Source organism: Idiotropiscis lumnitzeri, chromosome 6 (genome assembly GCF_059441095.1).
Source record: "Idiotropiscis lumnitzeri isolate Australia: NSW breed Sydney's pygmy pipehorse chromosome 6, RoL_Ilum_1.0, whole genome shotgun sequence".
Taxonomy (NCBI): Eukaryota; Metazoa; Chordata; class Actinopteri; order Syngnathiformes; family Syngnathidae; genus Idiotropiscis; species Idiotropiscis lumnitzeri.
In genome coordinates this window covers 19,460,715-19,484,615 of record NC_142396.1, presented here as the reverse complement: position 1 = coordinate 19,484,615, position 23,901 = coordinate 19,460,715, and the positions used below count along the sequence as shown (strand labels likewise).

The 23,901-nt window shown below is 39.4% G+C and overlaps 1 protein-coding gene across 3 annotated transcripts in view; it reads left to right on the top strand.

Annotated features, from left to right (window-relative positions):
• Positions 1 to 23,901, top strand: part of ckap5 (cytoskeleton associated protein 5) — a 40,956-nt gene that overhangs the window by 5,069 nt on the left and 11,986 nt on the right. The window contains exons 3-34 of one of the 3 annotated variants that reach the window (XM_088298196.1): positions 605 to 798; positions 2,179 to 2,385; positions 2,613 to 2,784; positions 2,877 to 3,003; positions 3,723 to 3,823; positions 3,959 to 4,072; positions 4,326 to 4,430; positions 5,340 to 5,429; positions 7,118 to 7,282; positions 7,357 to 7,485; positions 7,602 to 7,760; positions 8,012 to 8,110; positions 10,130 to 10,240; positions 10,439 to 10,531; positions 10,671 to 10,856; positions 11,043 to 11,137; positions 11,280 to 11,463; positions 11,570 to 11,709; positions 11,866 to 12,040; positions 12,585 to 12,698; positions 12,822 to 12,950; positions 13,179 to 13,373; positions 13,494 to 13,614; positions 13,852 to 13,937; positions 16,616 to 16,726; positions 17,290 to 17,412; positions 20,551 to 20,700; positions 20,824 to 21,027; positions 21,113 to 21,248; positions 21,363 to 21,556; positions 21,641 to 21,816; positions 22,640 to 22,663. In XM_088298196.1, the coding sequence (XP_088154322.1) occupies positions 605 to 798; positions 2,179 to 2,385; positions 2,613 to 2,784; positions 2,877 to 3,003; positions 3,723 to 3,823; positions 3,959 to 4,072; positions 4,326 to 4,430; positions 5,340 to 5,429; positions 7,118 to 7,282; positions 7,357 to 7,485; positions 7,602 to 7,760; positions 8,012 to 8,110; positions 10,130 to 10,240; positions 10,439 to 10,531; positions 10,671 to 10,856; positions 11,043 to 11,137; positions 11,280 to 11,463; positions 11,570 to 11,709; positions 11,866 to 12,040; positions 12,585 to 12,698; positions 12,822 to 12,950; positions 13,179 to 13,373; positions 13,494 to 13,614; positions 13,852 to 13,937; positions 16,616 to 16,726; positions 17,290 to 17,412; positions 20,551 to 20,700; positions 20,824 to 21,027; positions 21,113 to 21,248; positions 21,363 to 21,556; positions 21,641 to 21,816; positions 22,640 to 22,663 (4,409 nt within the window). The remainder of the gene's footprint in view (positions 1 to 604; positions 799 to 2,178; positions 2,386 to 2,612; positions 2,785 to 2,876; positions 3,004 to 3,722; positions 3,824 to 3,958; positions 4,073 to 4,325; positions 4,431 to 5,339; positions 5,430 to 7,117; positions 7,283 to 7,356; positions 7,486 to 7,601; positions 7,761 to 8,011; positions 8,111 to 10,129; positions 10,241 to 10,438; positions 10,532 to 10,670; positions 10,857 to 11,042; positions 11,138 to 11,279; positions 11,464 to 11,569; positions 11,710 to 11,865; positions 12,041 to 12,584; positions 12,699 to 12,821; positions 12,951 to 13,178; positions 13,374 to 13,493; positions 13,615 to 13,851; positions 13,938 to 16,615; positions 16,727 to 17,289; positions 17,413 to 20,550; positions 20,701 to 20,823; positions 21,028 to 21,112; positions 21,249 to 21,362; positions 21,557 to 21,640; positions 21,817 to 22,639; positions 22,664 to 23,901) is intronic. The other 2 variants (XM_088298199.1, XM_088298197.1) reach the window with 2 other exon arrangements.

Here is a 23,901-nt window from a genome sequence, read left to right as displayed (position 1 = left end):
AAAAGCAGCAAGCTAAATAAAACCGTCATCATTTAATTTATGAAACAATTTGCTCATTAAATAATTTCAAGAAAACATTCAGTTTAAAATCTATGGCAGGATAGCTTATTTTCTCCACTGTACCACATATAAAATAAGAATGTGCCTGGCCTTATATACTGCATTAAATTCTTTTTTTAATGGGCAAAAGCGTTTTATAAAATGAAGACAAAGTTCTGTTAATTTATTTTTTTTTCTGATCTGAAAAATGATTTGATCAGTGACTCATAATCCGCAAACAGATCCGAATTGTTACTTGTGTGATCTGTTGCACCACGATTCTACTCTTAAACCCTCCTCTCAACCTATGGCCTATGAGTTGGAAAATAATGCATTATGACTGGGCAAAGTGAAATCATCAACTTGTAGCGTGAAAGCAACTATGCCATACAATTACATTGTGAGAAATAATTTAAATTGAAAAATAAGAAAAGCTAAAGAGGAAAATACTTTTGGATAGGGGGATATGAGCCACCCAAAATGTAGGAGTGGACTCAGAATCAACGGTTTTGACAAAACCCAGTTTGTGTGTTTACACTTTTGCTGTCAATCTTTTGATTTCCAGGTATGGAAAGCCCGTCTAAATGGCTATGAAGAAGCACTACAGTTGTTCCATAGGATAGATGATGAGAAGAGTCCAGAATGGGGGAAGTACCTTGGACTGATTAAGAAGTTTGTCACAGAGTCAAATGCGGTGGCTCAGCTTAAAGGCCTCGAAGCAGCCTTGGCCTACGTCGAAAATGCCCACGTCGCTGTGAAGTAAGTAAAGAAAAGTCTAATGAATAAATTCTTCAATAAATAGATGCGATTATGTAACTGACAAAATTGATTTAGACTTATCAACGTTGAATATCTGAATGTATTTGAGTGTCAAATTCTGAAAGTTGTCAAAATAATTCATACAACAGGGGCCAACATTATTGGAGTGATGGACCAAGGTCACTATGAGCCAAGTTATGGGAGGCCTATCAAAACTGGTTCTGGCCCCGTATATTCATAATAGAATACCATAAGCTGCCATGATTGTTTCATTGAGTTTTACACTGTACCATTATATTCATGGCAGTGACGTCACATCCATCTTCCGCTTATGCGGGGTCGGGTTGCTGGAGCAATAGCTTCGGTTTCATTTTTGATTTGTAAAAACAATACGAATTTTAAAAAAAGTACATAAGTGTGTCTGTGTGCGTGCCCAGGTGCGTTCGCCACTAGCTAAATAAAACTTTGTCTACATTTATTTTGATAAACACTTGCTCATTAAATAATTTTATGAAAACAGTCAGCTCAAAATTTCTGGCAGATAGCTTATTTTGTACACCGTACTGTGTATAAAATTAACGTAATAGTTATATTTGTTCCTAATTCCCCGCCACTGCCTGGGTTAAAATTAGTGGACTGCGTCAGGAATGGCATTCCGTGGCAATACTATGACAAACACATACCGCTAAATATTCTGGGGAAATTACATCAAAACGTGCCCCTGTAATTAAATACTTGACTTCTATGTGAACTTTGTCGTAAAGGTGGGTGCTAATAGAATTGTAAAAAAGGAAATGATTGAGCGTACAATGAAGATAATGCATGTGCTTTGGGCAGTTTTTTTTTTTTTTTTTTTTTTGCAATGTCTGTTGTTCAAACCTGTGATGTCTCTTGCTCGCAATAACATGAATGGTAAGACAGACTGCGGCATCGTGGACAGCTTCTCTTTCTTTCCAGATTTCTCCCGCACGTACATACTGGTCTGTTCTATCTGACTGTCTCAAACCATCAGCAACAGTCGAGTTTCCAGAATTTATTTGTCCCAGTCAATTCTGCGTTGCATTGTAGTCTCATACTTCACCAGCAGGGGCCGCTAACATGGACTGCGAAATGCTCCAAGGTAGTCATGCGGTTGCTTAAGAGAATAGCACGTCTACAGATCTATGGATCTCAGATTTTACACAAGGCGCTCCGCGTTACAGGGTGCCTCGTCCGTTTAGGAGAATATTTGGGACTTTAAAGTGCGCCTTATAGTTAAAACCCGGTACTTGTCATTTCACGTTAAAAAAAAAAATCTAATACCGTTGCATTAGTCTTCTACTTGCATATTAGTTTTTAGAGCTTATGAGTGCTGGCTTTTTGGCAAATTAATTTTTGCAGGACAACAGGTGACGTGGTGTCAGGAGTGGTGACCAAAGTGTTTAACCAGCCAAAGGCCCGGGCGAAGGAACTGGGCACAGACATCTGTCTGATGTACATCGAAATGGAAAAAGCCGAAGTGGTGCAGGATGAGCTTCTGAAGGGGCTGGACAACAAGAACCCCAAGATAGTTGTAGCCTGTATTGAGACTCTCAGGAAGGCTCTCAGGTTAGTGATTCATCTCCCATAGAGAGAACCACTTGTGTAAACACACTTGATCAAGTTTGTTACTTTCACAATAGCCATTGCATGAAGAATTTGACTGAGATATTAGATATATGGACTGTTAACTCAGAATATATGACTACCACAGCCATTATCCCTTAGAAACGTCAATGTACAATTCTCACAGCTTCCCTTAACGGATAATTTTTCATGTCGTTATCGTTCTGCAGTGAGTTTGGATCCAAAATTGTGACTTTGAAACCAGTAGTGAAGGTTTTACCCAAACAGTTTGAGTCCCGAGAGAAGGCGGTGAGAGATGAGGCAAAGATGCTGGCTGTCGAAATCTACAAATGGATCCGAGATGCTTTGAGACCTTCACTGCAGAATATTAACTCTGTGCTGGTGGGACATGTTCATTTCTGGAAACGTATATACTCGCCGAATCAACTTTAACATGTGTGTTAAATGCTACTGTGTCTGTACCTTTTGTGCAGCTGAAGGAGCTTGAAGAGGAGTGGGTGAAGCTGCCGTCAAGCCCACCCAAGCAAAGCAGGTTCCTGCGCTCCCAGCAAGACCTGAAGGCCAAGTTTCAACAACAACAAGCTCAAGGAGAAGAGTCTGGTATTTAAAAAAAAAACAAAAAAAAAACATAATGAACACTTGCTGAATTATACTTATTTTTTTATTTTCCGGACTATAAGCAGCTTTTTCCCTAGATTTTGAACCATGTGGCTAATACAAAGTGCAGCTTTTCTGTGGATTTTTCTTTCACCAGTTGGGGCGCTCTGTAGTTAAAAAAATACCCTAAATAAATCTCGATTTTTCTTCTTTCTCTTGGGTATGTTCTGTTTTAATTCGCAAAGTTGTTGCCGTGTTAAAAGGCACTGTTTTAACAATCTGTTTATGTCCCTTTTATGTGCATTCAAGGGAAAAAATTGTTCTGTACATGCCGTAAACGTAATTTTTTTCAACATGGAAAACTGCGGCTTATAGTCTGTGCGGCTTGTATGTTGGTATTTTAATTTTTTAAATTTATTTATTTTGCGGGAGTTGCTGCGACTTATGTGCAGGTACGCCTTATGGCCCGGAAATACAGTAATAATGTGGTTCGATTAATTTAAATATTACTGATAATTTCCATTTTTTCAATGAGGACCCCTGATTCTTGGTACCTGGGTACTGAACACTCTTATAAAAAAAATAAATAAGATTTTCACAAATTTCCTATAAAGAATATTCTGTTAAAAAAACTGGTATAAATCACCAACTGTACGGCATAGATGCATAATGTATTTTGATTGTTGGTAAACCAATCTGATGGTGTTTCATTCTTTTTGCAGGAGAGGAAGAGGAAGAAACGGTAGCAACAGTTGATCCTTATGAGCTAATGGAAGCTGTCGATATTCTTTCCAAGTTGCCCAAAGACTTTTATGATAAAATTGTGAGTGGTCTTGTTCTCCCCAAATGTATCAAGTTTATCATGTGATTTTTTATTTTTTATTTTTTTTTTTTACATTTTATTTTATTTTTTTTAAATAGCTCCATTTAACAATGAACCTCAATTTCTGTTTTACAGGATGCTAAGAAGTGGCAGGAGAGGAAAGAAGCTCTGGAAGCTGTTGAATTTCTGTCAAAAAAACCAAAACTAGAGAATGGGGACTATGGGGATCTTGTTCGAGCGCTCAAGAAGGTACTTGGTCTTGTTGTAGCTATCTTCAGTCGCAGATGCATTATCAATCTATAATATGATTTATTTCAGGCAGTTATAAACATGGGTATCATATCTTGAAATCATGAAAATGAATGCATGATTAAGAACTAGATTATCACTGTGTTGTTACTTACAAAAAATTAATACCTTGCATGGTCCACTTCTGACTGCCTGGTGGTATTTTGACTCTGGGGTAGGTACGATAGTTACAATACTGTCTGATGTGTTGCAGGTCGTAGGGAAAGATGCCAATGTCATGCTGGTTTCAATGGCAGCTAAATGTCTGGCCGGACTCGCCTCTGGTCTCAGGAAGAAGTTTGGAACATATGCAGGACAGGTAAGTTGTGAAGATAACCAACTTTGATAGCATCTGCAATTGTTGATTGACATAAAAAGACCACAGTAGAAGTAAATCTACAGAGGACTGAAAGTGCCAAAATTAAATAAATAAATACTCCATGAAATGTTTAATTTTTTTTATTAAGTAATTAATTGTTTCATTCCTTCATTAAATATGGCATTAAGTCAACCAGATAAACAAATAATAATAAATAAATAAATGTATCATTACATAATTAAGTGTCATTAATTAAATGGTTAATTTATTCAGTATGGAATCATATAAATCAATCCGTCATCAATTAATTGAATTACCAATATGTAAAAATATAGAAAAAATGTATATATTTTCGTAAATATAATCATTGCTAATTGAATACATTGATGACACATTGATTTATGTATTTGAATATTTAATTAATAAATTAAAAATGTTATTGTCACTTACTTATTTAATGGTACATTTGTTTATCTGATTTATGTAATTCCAGATTTAATGAATGAATGGCAAATTAATTTTTGACAATTTTAATTAAACATTTCATGTTGTAGTTATTTAATTTTGCCACTTTCATACCAAGCAAATAATTGTTTTTTTTTGGTTGTATTATTGTCAATTTTTTGCAATGTTAATTTTATTATCTTTATAATGGTAAACTCCTGACAAACTCAGCATTCAAGTAATGGAATTTTGGTTTTGTCATTTCTCTGTATTTCAACCAGCCATAAATGAGAACTGCATCAAAAATGATTTATGAAAAAGTACACAAAAGTGTTTTTAGGAGAGAGTAGGTTAAATTTTCTATGGCTGTACCATTAAAAAATGGATGATGACCAAGCAAGAATAGTGTATTTTATTAAAATGGTTAATTATGCCTAAAAAGGTGCAATTTTTCCTTCTCACCAGGTTGTTCCAACTATTCTGGAAAAGTTCAAAGAGAAGAAGCTTCAGGTTGTCCAAGCCCTGCAAGAGGCCATCGATGCTGTTTTTTTAACTGTAAGTACTAGAGATGTGCTAAAAAAAAAAATCTATTCGCAAATATATCATTATAGGTCTCTTTACAACACACATATCAATACTGAGGCTTCTGAATCAATATTGCACATTCATTTTTAAAGTATCTTGGCAATTGTCATAAAGCTAAACCTTGCTGTGCTGCGCGCAGACATTTCAACCAGGCACGGCACTTGGCTATAAACCAGAAGCGCCGCTAAGAGAAGAAAACATTTTTGCCATTCCACATAATATCGTTTGGGTATTATACATTTGACTCTTATCTTTTTTTCCTTTTTTTTTTATTACTATTTTTATTTTTTTTATATAAAAATGTAAAGTAATAGAATACAGTGAGCCCTCGGTTATCGCGGTTAATGGGGACAGAGACCACCCGCGAAAACTGAAAATCCGCGAAGTAGCGGCGCACCTTCAAAAATGCTTAAAAAAAAAAAAAGTGCGAAGTAGCGGCGCACCTTCAAAAATGCTTTAAAAAAAAAAAAAGAAATTATATATATATATATATATATATATATATATATATATATATATATATATATATATATATATATATATATATATATATATATATATATATATATATATATATATATATATATATATATATATATATATATATATATATATATATATATATTAGTAGAGAGAGTGAAATTAATGTTATAACAAAAAAACAAAAATTTTTATTAAAACTTATTATTTTTTTATTCCCCAGCCATTATTTTTGTATTTATTCAATTACTTCTTTTTGTATTGATTTAATTACTTCGACTTTTACCTGCTGGTACGCCGTCCGGTGTGCCCTGTGAAATGAAAGGTGGCATTCTTCATTTATTTATTTATTCATTCATAACTGACAGCCTCGCGCTCCACTCATGCCCGGGCGGAAGTTGTTCCTCTTCGGCTTAACTGCCACGCATGCTGGCCGGTCTCCTCCGGAGCTCTCGCACGGTCCCGAGCGAAGCGAAATGTCGCCGCGCTCGTACCCGGGCGGAAGGTGCTCCTATTCGGCTTAACTGTGACACACGCCCGCCCTCCTCCCCCGGAGCTTCCATTCGGTTAAACTTAGGGGCCGCTTGGCACCGCCCGTGCCGGGGGAAGGTGCTCCTCTACGGCTTAACTGCCACGCACGCCGGCCGGAGCTCTGGTACGGTCCGAACCGCGCGAAACGTCGCCCCAAATCGTGCCCGGGGGAACTTGCTCTTCTTCGTCCACTCTCTTCTTCGTCCACTCTCCTCTTCGGCGCACGCCGGCCGTCTAACCGCTCCAGCGCCCCCTCGTGCCGCTCTGCGAAACGACAATGCCCCCGAATATTTTTTAGACCCGCGAAGCACTGAAGCCGCGAAAGGTGAAGCGCGAAGTAGCGAGGGTTCACTGTATCACGAATATCACGCCTTGAAGGTCTGGAGACACTTATCGTTTTGTATCATAACCCCTTTATCATGATACGCTTGCACAGATTAGTCTAATTTAATCACCTGAGCAAAAATAACTATAAAAAGTAGACGTTAAAAAGTTGAGTGTGTGTGTGTGTGTGTGTACACACAAATTATTGAATTAATTAAATATTTCATGAAAACTATATGAAGAAGGCACATAAAACATTCACTTGTATCTTTATTTACTCATTATTTTCATGAAACCTAATCTTATGTAACTCTCTCTCCTAGACTACTCTTCAAAATCTGTCGGAGGACGTCCTGGCCGTGATGGATAATAAAAACCCTTCTATAAAACAGCAAGCCTCACTGTTTTTGGCCCGCTCCTTTAGGCATTGCACTCAGGCCACACTGCCCAAGAGTGTACTCAAACCCTTCTGTGCTGCCCTTGTAAAGGTACATTTTATATATAAAGAAGGAAAGTAAGTCTTGACTCGCTCCTCATCTGTACTTGTCTATTTCTCCATCAGCAAGTTAATGACTCTGCTCCAGAGGTGCGTGATGCTGCCTTTGAAGCTTTGGGGACAGCCATGAAAGTGGTGGGCGAGAAAGCAGTTAACCCTTTCCTCGCTGATTTGGATAAACTAAAACTTGACAAGGTGACATATGATGATCAGACTAACTGAAATAGAGCTCCCTGTTGAGTTGTATGACCCTTGTATTGCCTATTGCAATAGCCTTGTAACTAACTGTTGTCTTGCGTTTTTGATGAAAGATAAAAGAGTGTGCTGACAAAGTAGAACTTCCAGGAGGGAAGAAGGGTTCAGGAGGAGCGGTAGAAAAGAAGTCATCCTCGAAACCTCCTCCTGCTGCTGAAGTCCCAACTAAATCTTCTGCCTCGCTCAAGAAGACTTCAGCTGCAGCCACCAGCAAAGTAACTTCTTCACTTTTTTGTAGATTATTTTCTGGTTCATCTTGAACTTAAATCACTTTAACACAGTGAGATATTATTGACATTATATTGGACAACAATGTAGTATTTCCCAGCTTGTAAGTTGTTTCAATTTGAATTGATAAACTCACACATCAAAATAAGATGCATAGCCCGAAAACTAAATCTATTCAAATTACAGTATTTAACTATATGAATAGTAGCTGTGACTTGTGAATCTCTTTATGTAACAGTCTGCTGGTCCACCAAAGAAAGGCAAAGCAGTGTCTGTTTCCAGTGGAAAACCCAAAAAGAACACGGAAAGTAAAGACTTCACAGAAAGCGTACTGACGGTAAGTCAGAACTCTTTTTGGGCTTTGTGGCTCTGCATGGTCAACAACTTTGTTATTGTCCACTAACAACCCGATAGTTAAGTTATTCAGACACTTGACCTAAAACTTGACCAGATTGTTCAATATTCTTGTGGCTAAAGGAGCTTTACTGCCAAAAATGTCCATCAAAAGTATGCTATTTAAACCACTTTCAATTTGTTTCTCAAAGTGCGATGAGATTAATGTTTGTACATGGACTTTAGGGGTCACAGTTTTTTCAATTGCAATGAATTGGTATTTGTGCAGAGGGAAATTGCCAGGTTTGCCGATATGAGTCACCGACTGGATTTTGTGTGAAACTCTTAACTACCCAGCGTGAAGTAAATTTGACCAACCGTATTTTGAGTAATAAATCTATTTTAAGAATCCTCACGTTATTTTTTTTATTTTATTTTATTTTTATTTTTTTTACACGAAAGCCCAAGATTCATAGGCAGACCTGTAGCAATGCCCTAACAACAAAAATACTTTTGTTCGGCAATCGCCTGTGTTTTTCGGGAATGACGTGATTCACAGAACAATGAGTCGTCAGTCGCCATTGTACAGCATTGTTGTCCGGTGAGTTGCTCAACATCCATTGTCGTTGCGTTATTCGGTGAAGTGCCTTGGTGCTGTGTGGCGATGCATTGTTTGCATTCTGAGAAGCATCCGCTTGAGTGGCCAAAACCCCCAAAAAGTCACGTTAATGGACCAATTTCATTCTGGCAAAAAGAGGGAATTACAAGCCATCGTTGTCGAGTGTTTTTTGCCACCAGCACTCCGACTTTCTCAACAATTTTGCTTATAAAAAAGGGTTTGCAAAAAGTTGGGGTGTGATTGCAATTAATTTTGAAAAACGTGGTGTGTTGTGTGACAGCTTGTGTGTGACTGATGTCTGTGACATATGAATGTGGAGTGCACATGCCCTGATGAAGAACGGTGCGAAAAGGGCGAGAGTGAGTGAGGAATGTGTGAACAAGAAGCTGAGGAGGACGAGCGGGCGGGTGTTAACTCGAGAGTTGAACAGCAAGTGTGTGTGTATATATACACCTTAAATACCTTACCAATGACAACGCAGGAAACCGACCGGTTTCGGTACAAGCAGAATAATCTCACTGTGAGTCATTTATAGCACGGCAGAGCATCAAATTTAAAACAATAACGCAAAGCTAATAATCCTGCCCTATAAAAGTTACCATCCTTCAGGTCTCAATGATTCTAGTCTCCAGTCATTATCGGGTGTTCTGCCATTTATGTCCGACCCATGTGTATCGTCCTACCGGAGGCTGATTTGACAGCCGCACAATGTTTTCGGTCTCCTGAGCGTCTGGCTCGGAGTTATGGTCCATTGGACATAATTCCATTAAACTACTCTTTCTCCAACTCTTCAAATATGTGGATCCCCTCAGATACGTTTGAGATTTAGCTTTGTGAGTCAATGTCTGGCTGTCTTAACACACTTTTCTATATTGAGCTCTGCCATAGTTGTCTTGGAATGACGTCACACTTCCGGGTTTGCCGCTGGCCAGAATGTCACTTTAGGGAAAACAATTATTTTGACAAAAATTCCAAATAATTTTTTTCATGCTGTATTATTTGTGTTATGTGTAATTACTTTACTTGTGACATTCAAAGATTTGATTTTAGCATTTCCTGAACTTACTTCCCACTAGGTCTTTAAGTAAACTGTCTCATAACAATCTGCTAGACGTTTTATTGTTTTCCAATGAAAAGATTGCACGTTGATCCTCACTTGGCGGAAAAGGGTTTCAAAACCGTTGAATGAGTCAGTCAGCTGTCATTGAGGCTGGTGAATATGGGAGAGAATCAGTCTGTCGTTAATGTTCAGTCAACCTCAACTTAACGGCTTTGATATTCTTTGTGCAGTTTCTGAAGGAAGGTTTTCTTTTTGCGTTTAGTGATGGTTACACTATTTTGTGGGGACACTGTTGCTGTTTGACCCTCGCAAGTGATATGTTGCCGCTGGCATTTGTATTTCAGGTTGAGGTGTGCGAAGAGCGTGCAGCCGAAGTACTTCCTGCATCCTGTCTTGAACAGTTGGATTCAGCGAATTGGAAGGAGAGACTCGCCAGTATGGAGGAATTTCAGAGGGTAATCTCTTTGTTTTACTTAGAAAATGCTCCCATTTTAAGTATCATCAAGCATAAATACCCACACAAATGACTGAAAGCCATCCTTAAGGTCTGTGCTTAGTAATTATGTTGTGAAGGTTTTTGTAGCCTGGAAGAAAAGATGATAAGCCACAATGGCGGAAGGAATGTTAATTGATGGATTTGTGCTTCCTTCTAGGGCGTTGAGACTATGGATAAGATGGCAATGCCATGCCAGGCCTTAGTCAAGATGTTGGCCAAGAAACCAGGCTGGAAGGAGACAAACTTCCAGGTAAATTTTGTATTATGTTGACCAGAAATGGTTACGAATGTAAATTACACTAATAAGGAACCGTAGGATGCCGTATTTATATTCGCTAGTCTTTGTGAATCTAATTCATTCCAATGTTTTGGGCTGCTCTTTTTTGAAGGTCATGCAGATGAAGCTGCATATTGTGGCCCTGATCGCTCAGAGGGGACAGTTTTCAAAGACATCAGCCTTGATAGTTTTGGACGGCTTGGTGGATAAGGTTGGCGATGTCAAATGTGGTGGAAATGCCAAGGAGGGAATGACTGCAATTGGGGAAGCCTGCTCGCTACCATGGACCGCCGAACAGGTTTTTGCTTTAAAAAAATATATATAAACACAGAAAATAGGGTTGGGCAATATAAATTTAATATTGGAAAAACATGTATGACGAGATTAACATTTTAAATGTTCAACAAATGAACATGATAGAAAGTAATCCGCAGCATAGTGTAGTTTATGAAGGCTATACTGTATTCACTTTTTTTTTTAATAGGTTGTGTCTTTGGCATTTGCACAAAAGAACCCCAAGAACCAGGCAGAGACTCTCAACTGGCTGGCGAATGCCATGAAGGAGTTTGGCTTTGCTGGGTAATCTTTATTTATTTATATTTGTTTTAGTCAATTTCAACTTAAAGAATTCTAACTATAAAATTGACTGGACTTAAGACACTGAAGAGTATTTTGCAAGTATAGAGTAAGAGGAAAGAAACATTTAACCTCTCCTTCCTAGTATTAATGTGAAAGGTTTTATCAACAATGTGAAGACGGCCCTCGGTGCTACTAACCCAGCTGTTAGGACAGCGGCGATTACCCTGCTGGGTGTTATGCATCTCTACATGGGAGCTCCTCTCCGCATGTTTTTTGAGGATGAGAAGCCTGCTCTCTTGTCACAAATAGATGCGGCATTTGAGAAGGTAATGGCTTTTTGTAATCCTCACAATGGTAACCATTTTTTTTGTTCCTGCTAGCAAGAGAACCACTCAACCTACCTTCATTTTCTTTTGCATTTCTGCACCATAGATGCAAGGCCAATCACCTCCAGCTGCGACAAGATTCACCAAGAAATCTGGAAATGAGGATGAGGGTGACAATGCAGAGGAGCAAGAAGATGATGCCGGAGGACAGGACATCATGGACCTTCTGCCCAGAACAGAGATTAGGTGATTTCCTGAATATTGAAGTATGCCATTTGCTAGTTGTGCCAATTACCTACTTTTATTGATTGGTGTGTGTATATAGCAGTTCTTAGAACTTTTAAAATAAGTTCAAATAAGAAGTAAACAAAAGCTAATTCAACCTTTTGTCCCGCCTTTTAGTGACAAAATCACTTCTGATCTGGTTTCTAAAATCGAAGATAAGAATTGGAAGACTAGAAAGGAGGGCCTTGAAGAGGTTGCAGCCATCATCTCGGAAGCAAAATTTATCACAGTCAATATCGGAGAGCTCCCTCTGGCCTTGAAAGGACGACTCGGTGATTCCAACAAGATCCTGGTAGGTGGAATATGATTATATGAATGTATGAGTTAGGGAGCAAATTCATCCTGTTTTTATCCATTTTGGTGGATTTAGTCACTTGTACTGACATGCCAATTTGAGTTGACAACAAGAGCTCAGCTTGCAAATGTCACATGACCAAACCTAGAAAACGGGTTAGCTGTGATGGTCGTTACCTGAGCCCTTAGGCACTCTGTCATTTTTAGTTGACAGCAAGTGGGTAAATGGTTGCTCCCTGAGATCTAGACTAGTGGCTCGACTTGGCGTTTAGAACATATTGTAAAGAAAATTTTGGACTTGAATTCCCCTTCAACATTAAGATACCATATTAAGAAACTGATGATTTACGTATGACTACATGCACAAACACCAATTCCATTGAAATTGAGCCATTGTGAATAAGGTAAATAAATACAGGGGTTCAATACCTTTCCTGCTGAACCAGCCAGCCAATAATATGACATATAATAATATTTTATATATTATGTAAAATATAATATATAAAAAATAAAATATTTTAAATAACTCTGCATATGTCCAGGTCCAACAGAGCCTGACGATTCTGCAGCAGCTTGCCGCAGCCATGGGGCCAGGACTCAAACAGCATATTAAAACACTCGGATTCCCCATCATAAATGTGCTTGGTGACAGTAAGGTACATAAGCTGAGGGCACAAAATATATCCATGTGCATTAATTCTCAATTTTCTGCATAAAATCATGTTTACGATTGCATTGACTGTCCATACGTGCTCTTAATGAACATTGTTTATCTGTAGACCAATGTCAGGGCAGCTGCAATGGTCACCTTGCAGGCGTGGGTGGAGCAAACTGGGATGAAAGAATGGCTGGAAGGAGAGGATTTATCAGAGGAGTTAAAGAAGGAAAATCCCTTTCTACGTCAAGAGGTACATAGAGCATGACAGACTTTAGAGTAACACATAATGGATGGCGGGAGAAAAAAAAAAGTGCTTATTCAAAAAAAGTTACCCTCTATCCATCCATTATCTGTTTGGCTTATCCTTATGAGCGATGATTGTAATAATTCCTGATAGAAAACGAGGTCCATATGCTTCTTGAAGTTATTATTTCTATTAATTGGCTTCTAAAACGTAACCATTTCCTTCCTCTTAAAGTTGTTAGGCTGGTTAGCCGACAAGTTGCCCTCCCTGAGATCCGTGCCAGGAGATCTGATGGGTTGCGTCCCCAATCTATATGCGTGCCTAGAAGACAGAAATGGTGACGTGAGAAAGAAAGCTCAAGATGCTCTTCCCACATTCATGATGCACCTTGGCTATGACAAGATGAACAAGGCTACGGGCAAACTCAAGGTAATAGAGAATGATTTTGAGCTTTAAATCGCAACATTTAAAAAAATGTGTTTTTAACAGTTATTCAACAGTACTACGTGCATCCTATAATATTTGGGGTCTATTCTTGTCTCCTATTAGCCATCTTCTAAAGACCAGGTCGTAGCCATGTTAGAAAAGGCCAGAGCAGTAATGCCGGCTAAACCTGCAGCTCCTGCCAAAACCGGAGGAACCAAAGGCCCATCAGAGACAAGTAGGCCAGGTTAGTATCACTCAGTAACTTTCTCTCGGAGCATTAACTACAGGGACAAAACTGTTAATTTGTCATGATTATAGTCAGGGATATGTGCGTGTTTCTTAAATGAGCCCCCCTCCACCCTTTATAGAAAGATCTTTCAGATGTACACTTATGGCCAGATTGACATGTGTTGCTATATGACTAAAACTTCACATAGTCTGCTCTGTTTGTAGTTTACAAATGTTTTCCTGTTTTCTCCAGCCTCCAGGTCTCAGGCAGTCAGTGAGGATAATGCCGATAATAAACCTGAAGCTAAAAAGGTCAGAGGTGGAGTAGCTGCTAAGAAGGTACTTAATGTCTGTATCAACACTTGTTGTAAAGACAGTATCAGTTATTATTATGCAGCGATTTATGTGGATTTGGGATTTTCCTTTGTAATAGTCATAGGGCTAGGCAACATGGTGATAAAAATATTTCATATTGAGTGCCAATTGTATTTAACTATTCAAACTAAGGACCCGCAGAAAAAAAGTTGAATATTGGTAATTTTTTTCCCCCATATTTAACTTGTTAATACTAATAATTCAATAAAACAAATTATTAAGAGGGAGAATAACATTTAAAAATGTCTGATTATCAAGGAATGTACACGATTTTTGTGTTACATTGGAGTGTAATGTGCAAAGTTGCTCATTCGATGTTCATGCAATGTAAATTTAGCACACTAAAACTCTCTTCAGGTACACATATTACAGTTGACCAACTTTCTTCCGTCTACTTTATCCTTTTTTTTGTGGACTCATTATTGGCTGTCGTGCCAGGAGTGAAAGTTCATTAATCTTTTACGTGGGGCTTGGGTGCGAAACTGAAGGTCATAGCTGGCTAAAGGCTTCTTTCTACTCACTGTGTCAATATCGCTCTCAGTTGGCCTTCACGCTCTCACACACCCAAATACGTTGTTTTGAAAATGTGCTGGATGTCGCTTCGGCTGATAGGACGCCACAGGTTATGGCCAATTCTGGTAGCAGTTTTTATTTTGCGAAACGAGGAACAAAGTGACAACGATGGTGACTATCATATAAATCAGAGGTATTCAATTAAGTCACAGAGGTCCACGACTAAAATTTCTTCCAATTAAAAGGTCCGAACCAAAGTCCAACTTCCCTTAATGTCTAGCCTATGTTTACATTTTTAGTTTCAATATTTAGTCATTTTCAACAGAGCACACTTATATACTAAATATTTAGCAATGTTCACATTAAACACCTTTGCCAGTCAAACAAATATAAGGCGTTTATTTCACATTCAAGAAAATGTGGCTCCGGGAATTTAAGGCTGCCACTTCCAGAAAAAAAAACAGTCAAATATCTCCTGCAGAAATATATCAAGTACTAAGCATTGAGTTAACATATTTTACTTTTTTTTTCCTCAAATCAAAGAGATATCAGCCTAGAAAAAAACGGAAAGCCAAGTAAAGTATCCAAGTAAAACAGGTCGACATGTTCAGTACATAATCAATAAAAATGGCTGTCCTCATGAAAAACTAATTCAAAATGAGCTTTGACACCACCTTTTTTTTTTTTTTTAATATTTTTTTAACATCTCTTAATGAGAAAAATGAGTTTGTGACTGCCCTGCCAGTGACTTAATTCTGGGTTGGAATGGAGTCAGGGCCATTGGGATTTGGTAGATTATTTCACACATCTGGGCTTTGTGTTTTCCTTTAAATATTGTTTGTGCAACAGCATTTAAGCACTCCTTCACAACTTCCCCATCACTGAATGTTTTTTTTTATGTTTCCCCAAAATCCACGATACTTTTAGTGAACATTCGTTTGCATGCCGCTGGGCTGTAAACGAAAATGTAAAAATCTGTTATACTGCACTCGAAGTTCGATGTTTTTGCGTGCGCTCACCTCAAACTTCAGCGGATAACTTTGCACAAAAGGGCGGTGCTTTGTTTCGTAGTGGCGCTTCGAAATGTTGCGACTGTTTCGGAGCATATGATGCACACTGGTTTTGAATCGGCTGCAGCCAGAACGAAACTAAATTTCTCCGTCTATTCATTGAAAACAACACGCTAACTTTTTAGCAAGGCATAGTGTCAGCAGCACTCTCTTCCGGTCTGCTGCGCAATTGACAGTGGATCGTAAACAAAAGATTTGATTGGCTCAAATCAGTGACGCCTTTTCCGTATTAACTAGAATTGCTGCGCCGACCTTTGCGAATGCGCCCTGAAAAAAAATTCATCGTAGATTGGTCATGGGTCCGGTCCGAACCATCCAACCATCCGGATCCGGACCGCGGCCCGCCATTTGGTGATGCCTGATATAGATGAATACATTTGTGCACCTCCTCTCATCAACCGGATCCATGTTTGGTGTTTTTAAACATGACGGTATTGTGGAACCTTGCCGAGCAACCTGATTACGTAATTGCGGCCAGTCACGACAGAGAGAATTTGCGCTGCAACCTCTGCGCAGCAACAATTTCTGACGCGTGCGCTGCATTTGTTGCAGACGTTTTATCAACGTGTGTGTCACATGTTGCATTGCGGCTGTTGTCACCCGTGATTACGCAGGAGTATAAAGAAGCCTTAACACCAGAGCTCTAGTATGTCAAAGACGCTGAATTGTGTAATTATCGATTTTGATGTGTTTAATCACATTTGTGGGCACAAATAATCTAATTGCAAGAATTGATTCGACTGGTCAATTATTTGAACAAAGTTACGCAATACTGTGTGCGTGCTTCACATGTGCGAGAGTGTGCGCACATACTATCATTGGGTTAGCTTCTTTGTACTCGATGTCCCTTTTTAGATGCTTATAGTTTTGCCACAAATGTAATGCTGCACTGTAGTCTCTCCCTACATGCACAATGTCAGGTTCGGAGTTTGTGTCCACATTAAATTTTGATAACCCGTGTTTTAGACGTGTTTAGTGTTGTTTGTCTCTGTGTATTTGCCACCCCTCAGTTAGTTCTTGACTGATTATCAACATCATTTGGTTTTTCTGTTCGCTCAGCAACCCTCTCCCCCCGAGGAACCTGACCCTACCCCTCCCTCAAAGGACAAGGACAGTAATGCTAATAAAAAGCCCCTCAACAAAGGGAAGACTGCTGCTGGCAGTCAACAGGTAGATGTGGAACAGATGTGCTCCTAATGAGACAATTGTTGCACAACTACCACTGATTAAATGTTTCTGTGAGCTCTTGTTGTCATTGAGCAATGGTCCAGCAAACGTACAAACGTTTTGATAGACTAATAAGTGTGCACTTAGTTTTAACATTAGTCGTGGCACTTGGCTTGGTGGTTACACTGTTCAATCCTGAGACCTTAGCCACTACTTGTGGTGTTAGTATTTTAATGTTTAATCTAACTAATACTCTCCTCTTTCTCTGAGGTAATAGCTTCCTAACCCACCCACAAATCAGTTTTAATGAAATGAATGTCGTTCTCCTTTAAATTGCAGTACCTGCATGCTGACTGCGATCTCATGCGTGTGCCATTTTTGTCTTTTTCTCTCACTCCACTGCATTGAAGTTGTGGCATGTTTAGGAACTACTCATCACTTTCCACTTGTCACAGGCACTTGCATATTTCTTTCGTTTCAGTGTGATATACATTTATCGTAAATAACGTTTGTCGTGTTTAACTGAAAATCTATGACATTTTGATCTTGCCTCACTTGTATTTCAGAGTGTATCTGCCAAAAAGCCTGCAGCCAAAGGAATGAAAGATGAAGAGGACAGGTCTGGGCCCCTCTTCGTCCTTGTCCCCAATGCTAAGGAGCAGAGGATCAAAGAGGAGAAGCAACTGAAGGTAAGTGACTGACTGTGATGATCTATAAACAAGAGAGCAGAGCATATAGTCTTCTGGGTTGCCTGTGTTTTGACAAGCTAGATAGTTGTCTGGAAATTTCGCTGAACGGGACTGCTTTACAGACAGAACAAGTGATATGGATGTTTAAAAAAAAAAAAAAAAAAATCATGGGACACATTGACAAGACGCCTATTCGCTGGTGGGTCCGGTGACGCAAGCGTCTCTATGGAAGCTACACAGATACTAGCAGTCCAAAGTTAGCTGAAAACTAACAACTTGTCTCTGCCCCAATCGCTGTTAGTTTTAATAGATTCATATAAGCATTGAGAAACAAACACCGACGAACGCAGACCAGTCAAGAGTTAGCTGAAAGTTAAAGATGTTACTTGACATTGATCACTGTTAGCTTTAATAAATTCATATCAGCGACCTAAACAAACACAAAAGCTAGCAGACAGAGCTGGGCAGTCCGTCCTGGGGGCAGAATGGAGGTTTTATGAATAAGGCTGGATGGGCAGTGAGATAGCGGCCGGAGGGCGGGGGACTGACCGGCAAAAATGGGTCAAGTGCCCAGCTCTCTTCGCAGTTGTGATCAAAGTTGGCCAAAAGCTCATGACCTGCTCCATTGGCATATTATGTCCTTTAATGCCCAGACAAGAAGTGTGTGCCAACAACTGCTTTATCCATCATTTAACAACAAACGCCACCACACTACACTTTGTTGTCAGTGTCAGAATGATTACTTGTATCCAACTCTCTATTTTCTAAGTGGCTTCTCCTCACAAGGTTTGCGGGGGTGCTGGAGCCTGAAATTTAAAACACAGTTTTAAGTTGCAGACCATACAAGAATACAATTTATTGAACAATCTCGTATCGTCAATGCTTTATCCAGGAATATTGACTTTATACTGACTGCAAAATTGTGCATTCCTCAGTGAAATAAATACTAAAAACTTTTCAGCCCTGGAGTTTCATGGCTCAGACCAGCCCCCGTTAGTTCACAACCTTTTATTAATGATATATGTGATCATTTTGCCCTTGTTAGTGCAGCAATAAATTGCTTACCATTTCCATCAACGTTGATATTCATACCCTACAAGATCAAATATCCAAATTAAAAGTAAATGTGCTTACAAGATCACGGTCAGTTCAGGATGAGAACAATCATCCATTGTCTTTTTCGCTTCTCCTCACAATGGTCGCGGGTTGTGCTGGAGCCTACCTCAGCTTATCATCGGACAGTAGTTGGGGTACACCCTGAACTGGTTGCCAGCCAATTGCAGGGCACACAGAGACGAACAACCATCCACGCTCACATTCACACCTAGGGACAATTTAGAGCGTCCAATCAATCTGCCATGCATGTTTTTGGAATGTGGGAGGAAACCCACGCAGGCACGAGGAGAACATGCAAACTCCACACAGGAAGTTTGCTTGTTCTCCCCGTTACTCTCCGTCAGGACCTTTTAAACCTGACATTTATTGGTGCCGGTCAACCCGGGAGCCACACCCGGGCGGGCGAACGTCGCTGGATATTTCGGGGGCCAACGAATCTGACGTCAGCGCTTCACCATTTGAAAGCGGGTCCCTGAGCTGCGGCGCGGCCGTCCGCCCGGATGTCGGTTCCCTGTCGGACCAGGCGGATCCGGAGGAAGCCAGGTATTGTTTTTCAAATTATTTTGTGCCACCATTTTAAAATTTAAAATATTAACACAATTCGTAAGGGGTGATTTATGTGAGTAAGGAAGAGCGCGCCGGCCGTTTTGCAGTAGTTCGGTCGAAAAGAAAAGAAACTGGATCGTGCTCGTCTAAGGAGTTATAGAAAAATAATTAGGCCATAACTCATTGAGAAACTGGGTTTCTCGGGAGACTGGGTCTCCCTTACGGAAAGCACGGTTGCGTTGATTGACGGTTCTGCGGTCCGTCTGATAAAAAAAAAAAGAAGAAAAGAAAAAAACCGGATCGCGTTATTCAAGGAGTTACAAATAGTATTAGGCCGTAACTCATTGAGAAACTGGGTTTCTCGGGAGACTGGGTCTCCCTTACAGATAACGCGGTGGTAAAAAAGAACGTCCTGCGGTACGTCTAAACCGGATCGTGTTGTTTAGGGAGTTACAAAAAGAAGAAATTAGGTCGTAACTCGTTCAAACCGACAGCACGGTAGAGTCTATTAAAAGTTCCTCGGTGTCGATAAATAGAAATTATCGACGACTTAGAGGTCTACTCACAATTTCACATTGAAATTTAGGGAATAACAAGGCATTATTTTTGGTGGTTTTTATTATTTTTATTTGAATATTCTTTGTAGCTGCGCAGCTGTGTGTGTGTGTGGGTGTATGAGGACAAAGAGAAAAAAAAAAGGTGAGAAAGAGCATACGTGCGGGGGTGTGCGTGTGTGCGTGCGTGTGTGTGTGTGTGGGTTTGGAGAAGTAGCTGACCAGACAACAGCAAAAGAAGAGGTCTGGCTGGGCCAAGCCTGAAGGATCAGGTTTCAGGGTAGTGAGAGTGCGGGAGAGTGAACTGGCAAGACGTCTACTTCACTTCCTGGCTTCTCCTCCCATCGCGATGGAGAAAAGACAAAACCTTCCCTGGTTATTCCTCTGGTTCTCTGCATTTAATTCAGTCTAATGAAGGCGTCAGGACCTTTTAAACCTGACACTCTCCGATTTCATTTACAATATAATCGCAATTTGACAAAGTGTGATTTTTGTAATTGTAAAGGCTGCAGTTTAAATGGTCGTGGTAAACGATACAAACAAAAAAATACATGGTTGAGGCTAATTATGATTATACATTAATGATTATGTTGTGTAATTGAACGGGTAGGTTTTTTCAAATTTTTGCATAACGTAGTAACGGGGTTTTGTGCTAATGTTCTTGACAAAAGGTTCATACTAAGAAAATTCAGACAAATAGTTCTAGCTGTGAATTTTAATAGGTTGGCACTCTTTGTTAGTCTTTCACTCAGTATTGAGGAAAATCCTATTCAGTGAATTGCAAAAGACACTCCTTCAGTGTATTGAAATATAATGGTGCGTGGTCTTATGTGACCAGAATCACTGAAACATAAGAACCAATATTTTCTGTAAAATGTAACACCTGCTTTTAGCTTTGAACTTAGTTGTTGTGTCCGAATAGATTTTGAAGTGGAACTTCATCACTCCTCGAGATGAATATTTGGAGCAGCTTAAAACTCAGATGTCTACCTGCTTTGCAAAGTGGCTGCAGGATGAACTCTTTCATCTTGACTTCCAGAAACACGTAAAGGCCATTAGTGTCATGATTGAGGTGAGAACGGATGTGTTGATTTTTCTTTTGAAATTTCCGACGTACATGTAGGTGCATGTTTCTTTGGATGCATAGATCTCACCGTATTATCAAAGCACTCACTGAACTTGTGTTATTTGACAGAGGTTGGAGAGTGAGAGTGATGCCACAATAAGCTGCCTGGACTTAATTCTCAAATGGTTCACTCTGCGCTTTTTTGACACCAACACAACAGTCCTCATGAAGGTGCTGGAGTATTTGAAGTTGCTTTTTGCCATGCTCGATAGGGAGAACTATCATCTCACTGAGTATGAGGCCAACTCCTTTGTCCCCTACCTTCTCCTCAAGGTAAGGACACACTACACTTGGCTCCACACTCCTTTTCTCTGTGAATGATCTTTAAGTCTTGGTTCCTCTTTCTTCCTTTTCTAAGGTCGGCGAGTCTAAAGATGTGGTTCGCAAAGATGTTCGGTCAATACTGGCCATGCTATGTAAGGTTTACCCTGCATCTAAGGTCTTTCCTTACCTCATGGATGGTACAAAGTCCAAAAACTCCAAACAAAGAGCTGGTGAGTCACTATAATATCCCATCTCGCTGTCATTGCCTTACATTCTTTTCACATTTTATTGCTGTCTATGATTGTAAGCTTTCTTACAATGTTTCTTTGGATTTATGTCTTCAGAATGTCTTGAGGAGCTGGGTTGTTTGATAGAAGGCTATGGAATGAATGTATGCCAACCAACTCCAGCCAAGCCTTTGAAAGAGATCGCAGTTCATATTGGTGATAGAGACACTTCTGTCCGAAATGCTGCTCTAAACACAGTGGTGGCCGTCTACAACGTCTGTGGAGACCAAGTCTATAAACTAATTGGAAATGTGAGTTTGCGGATTGCAGTTGACTTGCTTTAAAAAAACACAACTCCAAAGTTGTCATTGCCCATCCCCTTGCATATTTTCCAGTTGTCAGACAAAGATATGAGCATGTTGGAAGAGAGGATCAAACGTTCATCTGCAAAGAAGACTGCTGCTGCTCCAGCCAGGCAGAGTGTAAATGAGCGGTCTCCAAGGGATCACCCAGCTAACCCCAATGGCACTTTCCTTCGCAAGTCTGCACAGGAAGAACCAAACAAACTCAAGTAGGTTTCCAAAGGGACGTTTGCACCCTGAATGGGTGTTTAAACGGAACCAACAATGTTTTGACATATGAGAGGCCCGTTCATGAATGATTTGGCGGAATCTTTATCTCCCCCAAAATTATCAAGAGAAACCCCCAAAATGGCAAGTTAGTTCAACTAATATCATTGCACAACAAAGAGAGGAAGCCATTTGCAACTGTAATTTGTAAAAATAACACATGAAAACTGACCAATAGTGAAGTTTGATTTTCACACTAAAACAATAGTAAGTTATGGAGTTGTCATAAAATGTTTTCTTATGTGAATAATTAATTGGAATTTAATTTTTTTAAATGCTCCGCCACTGAGTAAATGTAGAATGTCAGAGCATTTTAGCATGCGCAATACTACTAAAACAATAACTGCTTAAATGGGGAATTGAGATTTTCCCCTCAATACTTGTATTGATTATTTTCTGTCAGTTGACGTCGCTAGGACTTCCCGGTGTCAACTGATGAAAAAGTTTATTGTGATTTTGACTTTTATTTAACCGATGAAGGACTGAATCTTACTGGGTCATAAACTCCTATCTTCTCGGAATAGTCAAATGAATGAATGAAATGGATCAATTCCACTGCTTGCTTTCCTGTAGGTATCATGGCCTGATAAAATAAGTTTGTTCGTGTATGGCTCTTAATTGACAGGATCTGAGAGTGAAAGCAAGCATTGTGTGGTTTTTTTTGCCTGGAAGGTGGGGTTGCTGCCTGCATGTCTCTTAACTCCTCATCTTTTTTCCTGTGATTTCCTCCTTTCTGTATTCTTCTTGCCTACCTTTCCGGAGCAGAATTATGTATCGCACCTATAGGATGTGAGTACATCCTCCTCCTCCTCCAACTTCTCCTCCTCTTGTGTCCGTGTCCTTTGCTCGTGTCCTCAAAATGTAAACTAGAATTTTATCATCCTAATGCAAGTAGACACCATATTTTGGATTTGCCTCATTCAACAGATGGTGTCGTGCGAATGATCATCAAATGTAGCTTTGGAATTATTTACATATATATTTAATTGAATCATCATCCATTTTTACTTGCGCTGCATAGCAACTATGGCTGCCATGATTAGTCGACTAATCACAAGGACGTCGACAATCCTAATCGTCGACAATTAATATAAATGGTTGACAAGTCGTTTGTTTATATACATTTTTTTTATTATTTATTTGCCACATTGGCTTTCTCTTGAAACAGCCTCATCTCGCGCATTTCATTGCTGGCTGTTTTCCTTTCTAGGGCGCACATGCGCCGTCGCGGTTATTCACGTCATCCGTGGACGCATTGTGGGTAGTGAGGCGGGGTATCACAGCTACCTGGTGTTAGCAAAAGAATGCTAAAGTTACGGCATAAGTCTTACGATGCATACATCCTGATGGATTTTTTTTTTAAATGTCAATCAGGTGTTTCAAATAGAGGTGGCTATTGATTCTTAAATCCGTAACGTTTTTGTTGATTTTTGTATCAAGTGGAACCTAAAATGTAAGTATAACACCTCCAATGGCATGGCTGATTTCCTAAATTATGTGCAACTTGGGTCTCAGATGTGTTTATATTGACAAAAAAATAATTAAGGTTGGAACCACATGTAGATTAGTGACTCATTGGCAGCATTTAACGTATTAACCTTCTGAGAATATGGGAACGTCTTAGTCAACAACTAAAAATATTGAACTTTGACAGTTTGAGGATTAGTAGCGTGAAGTTGATGAGATGAATTCGGCACTTGGGCTCATTTTTAAACAGACTGTACAGATTAAGCTGTAGCTCTTTTTTTCTTTTGAAATTTGCCATTTCTTTTCCACTACAAGAAGCTTTGTGTTTTGTTTTGTTTTTTTTAACTGTTCAATGATTAAACATCACAAACTACGCTGTGAAATTACATGGCTTGGCTGGTCCGTTTTTGTAAGATGTCTCCATGGCTTCAGTCAAAGTTTTGAGTTTTGAAGGCAACTTTGGCAAAATATTTAAAATTCATGCCTTGGGTCAAAAGTCTAAAACCTTGATACATCCATGATTTTTTTTTTTCTCTTTGGCAATTCTCAGCGTGAATGAT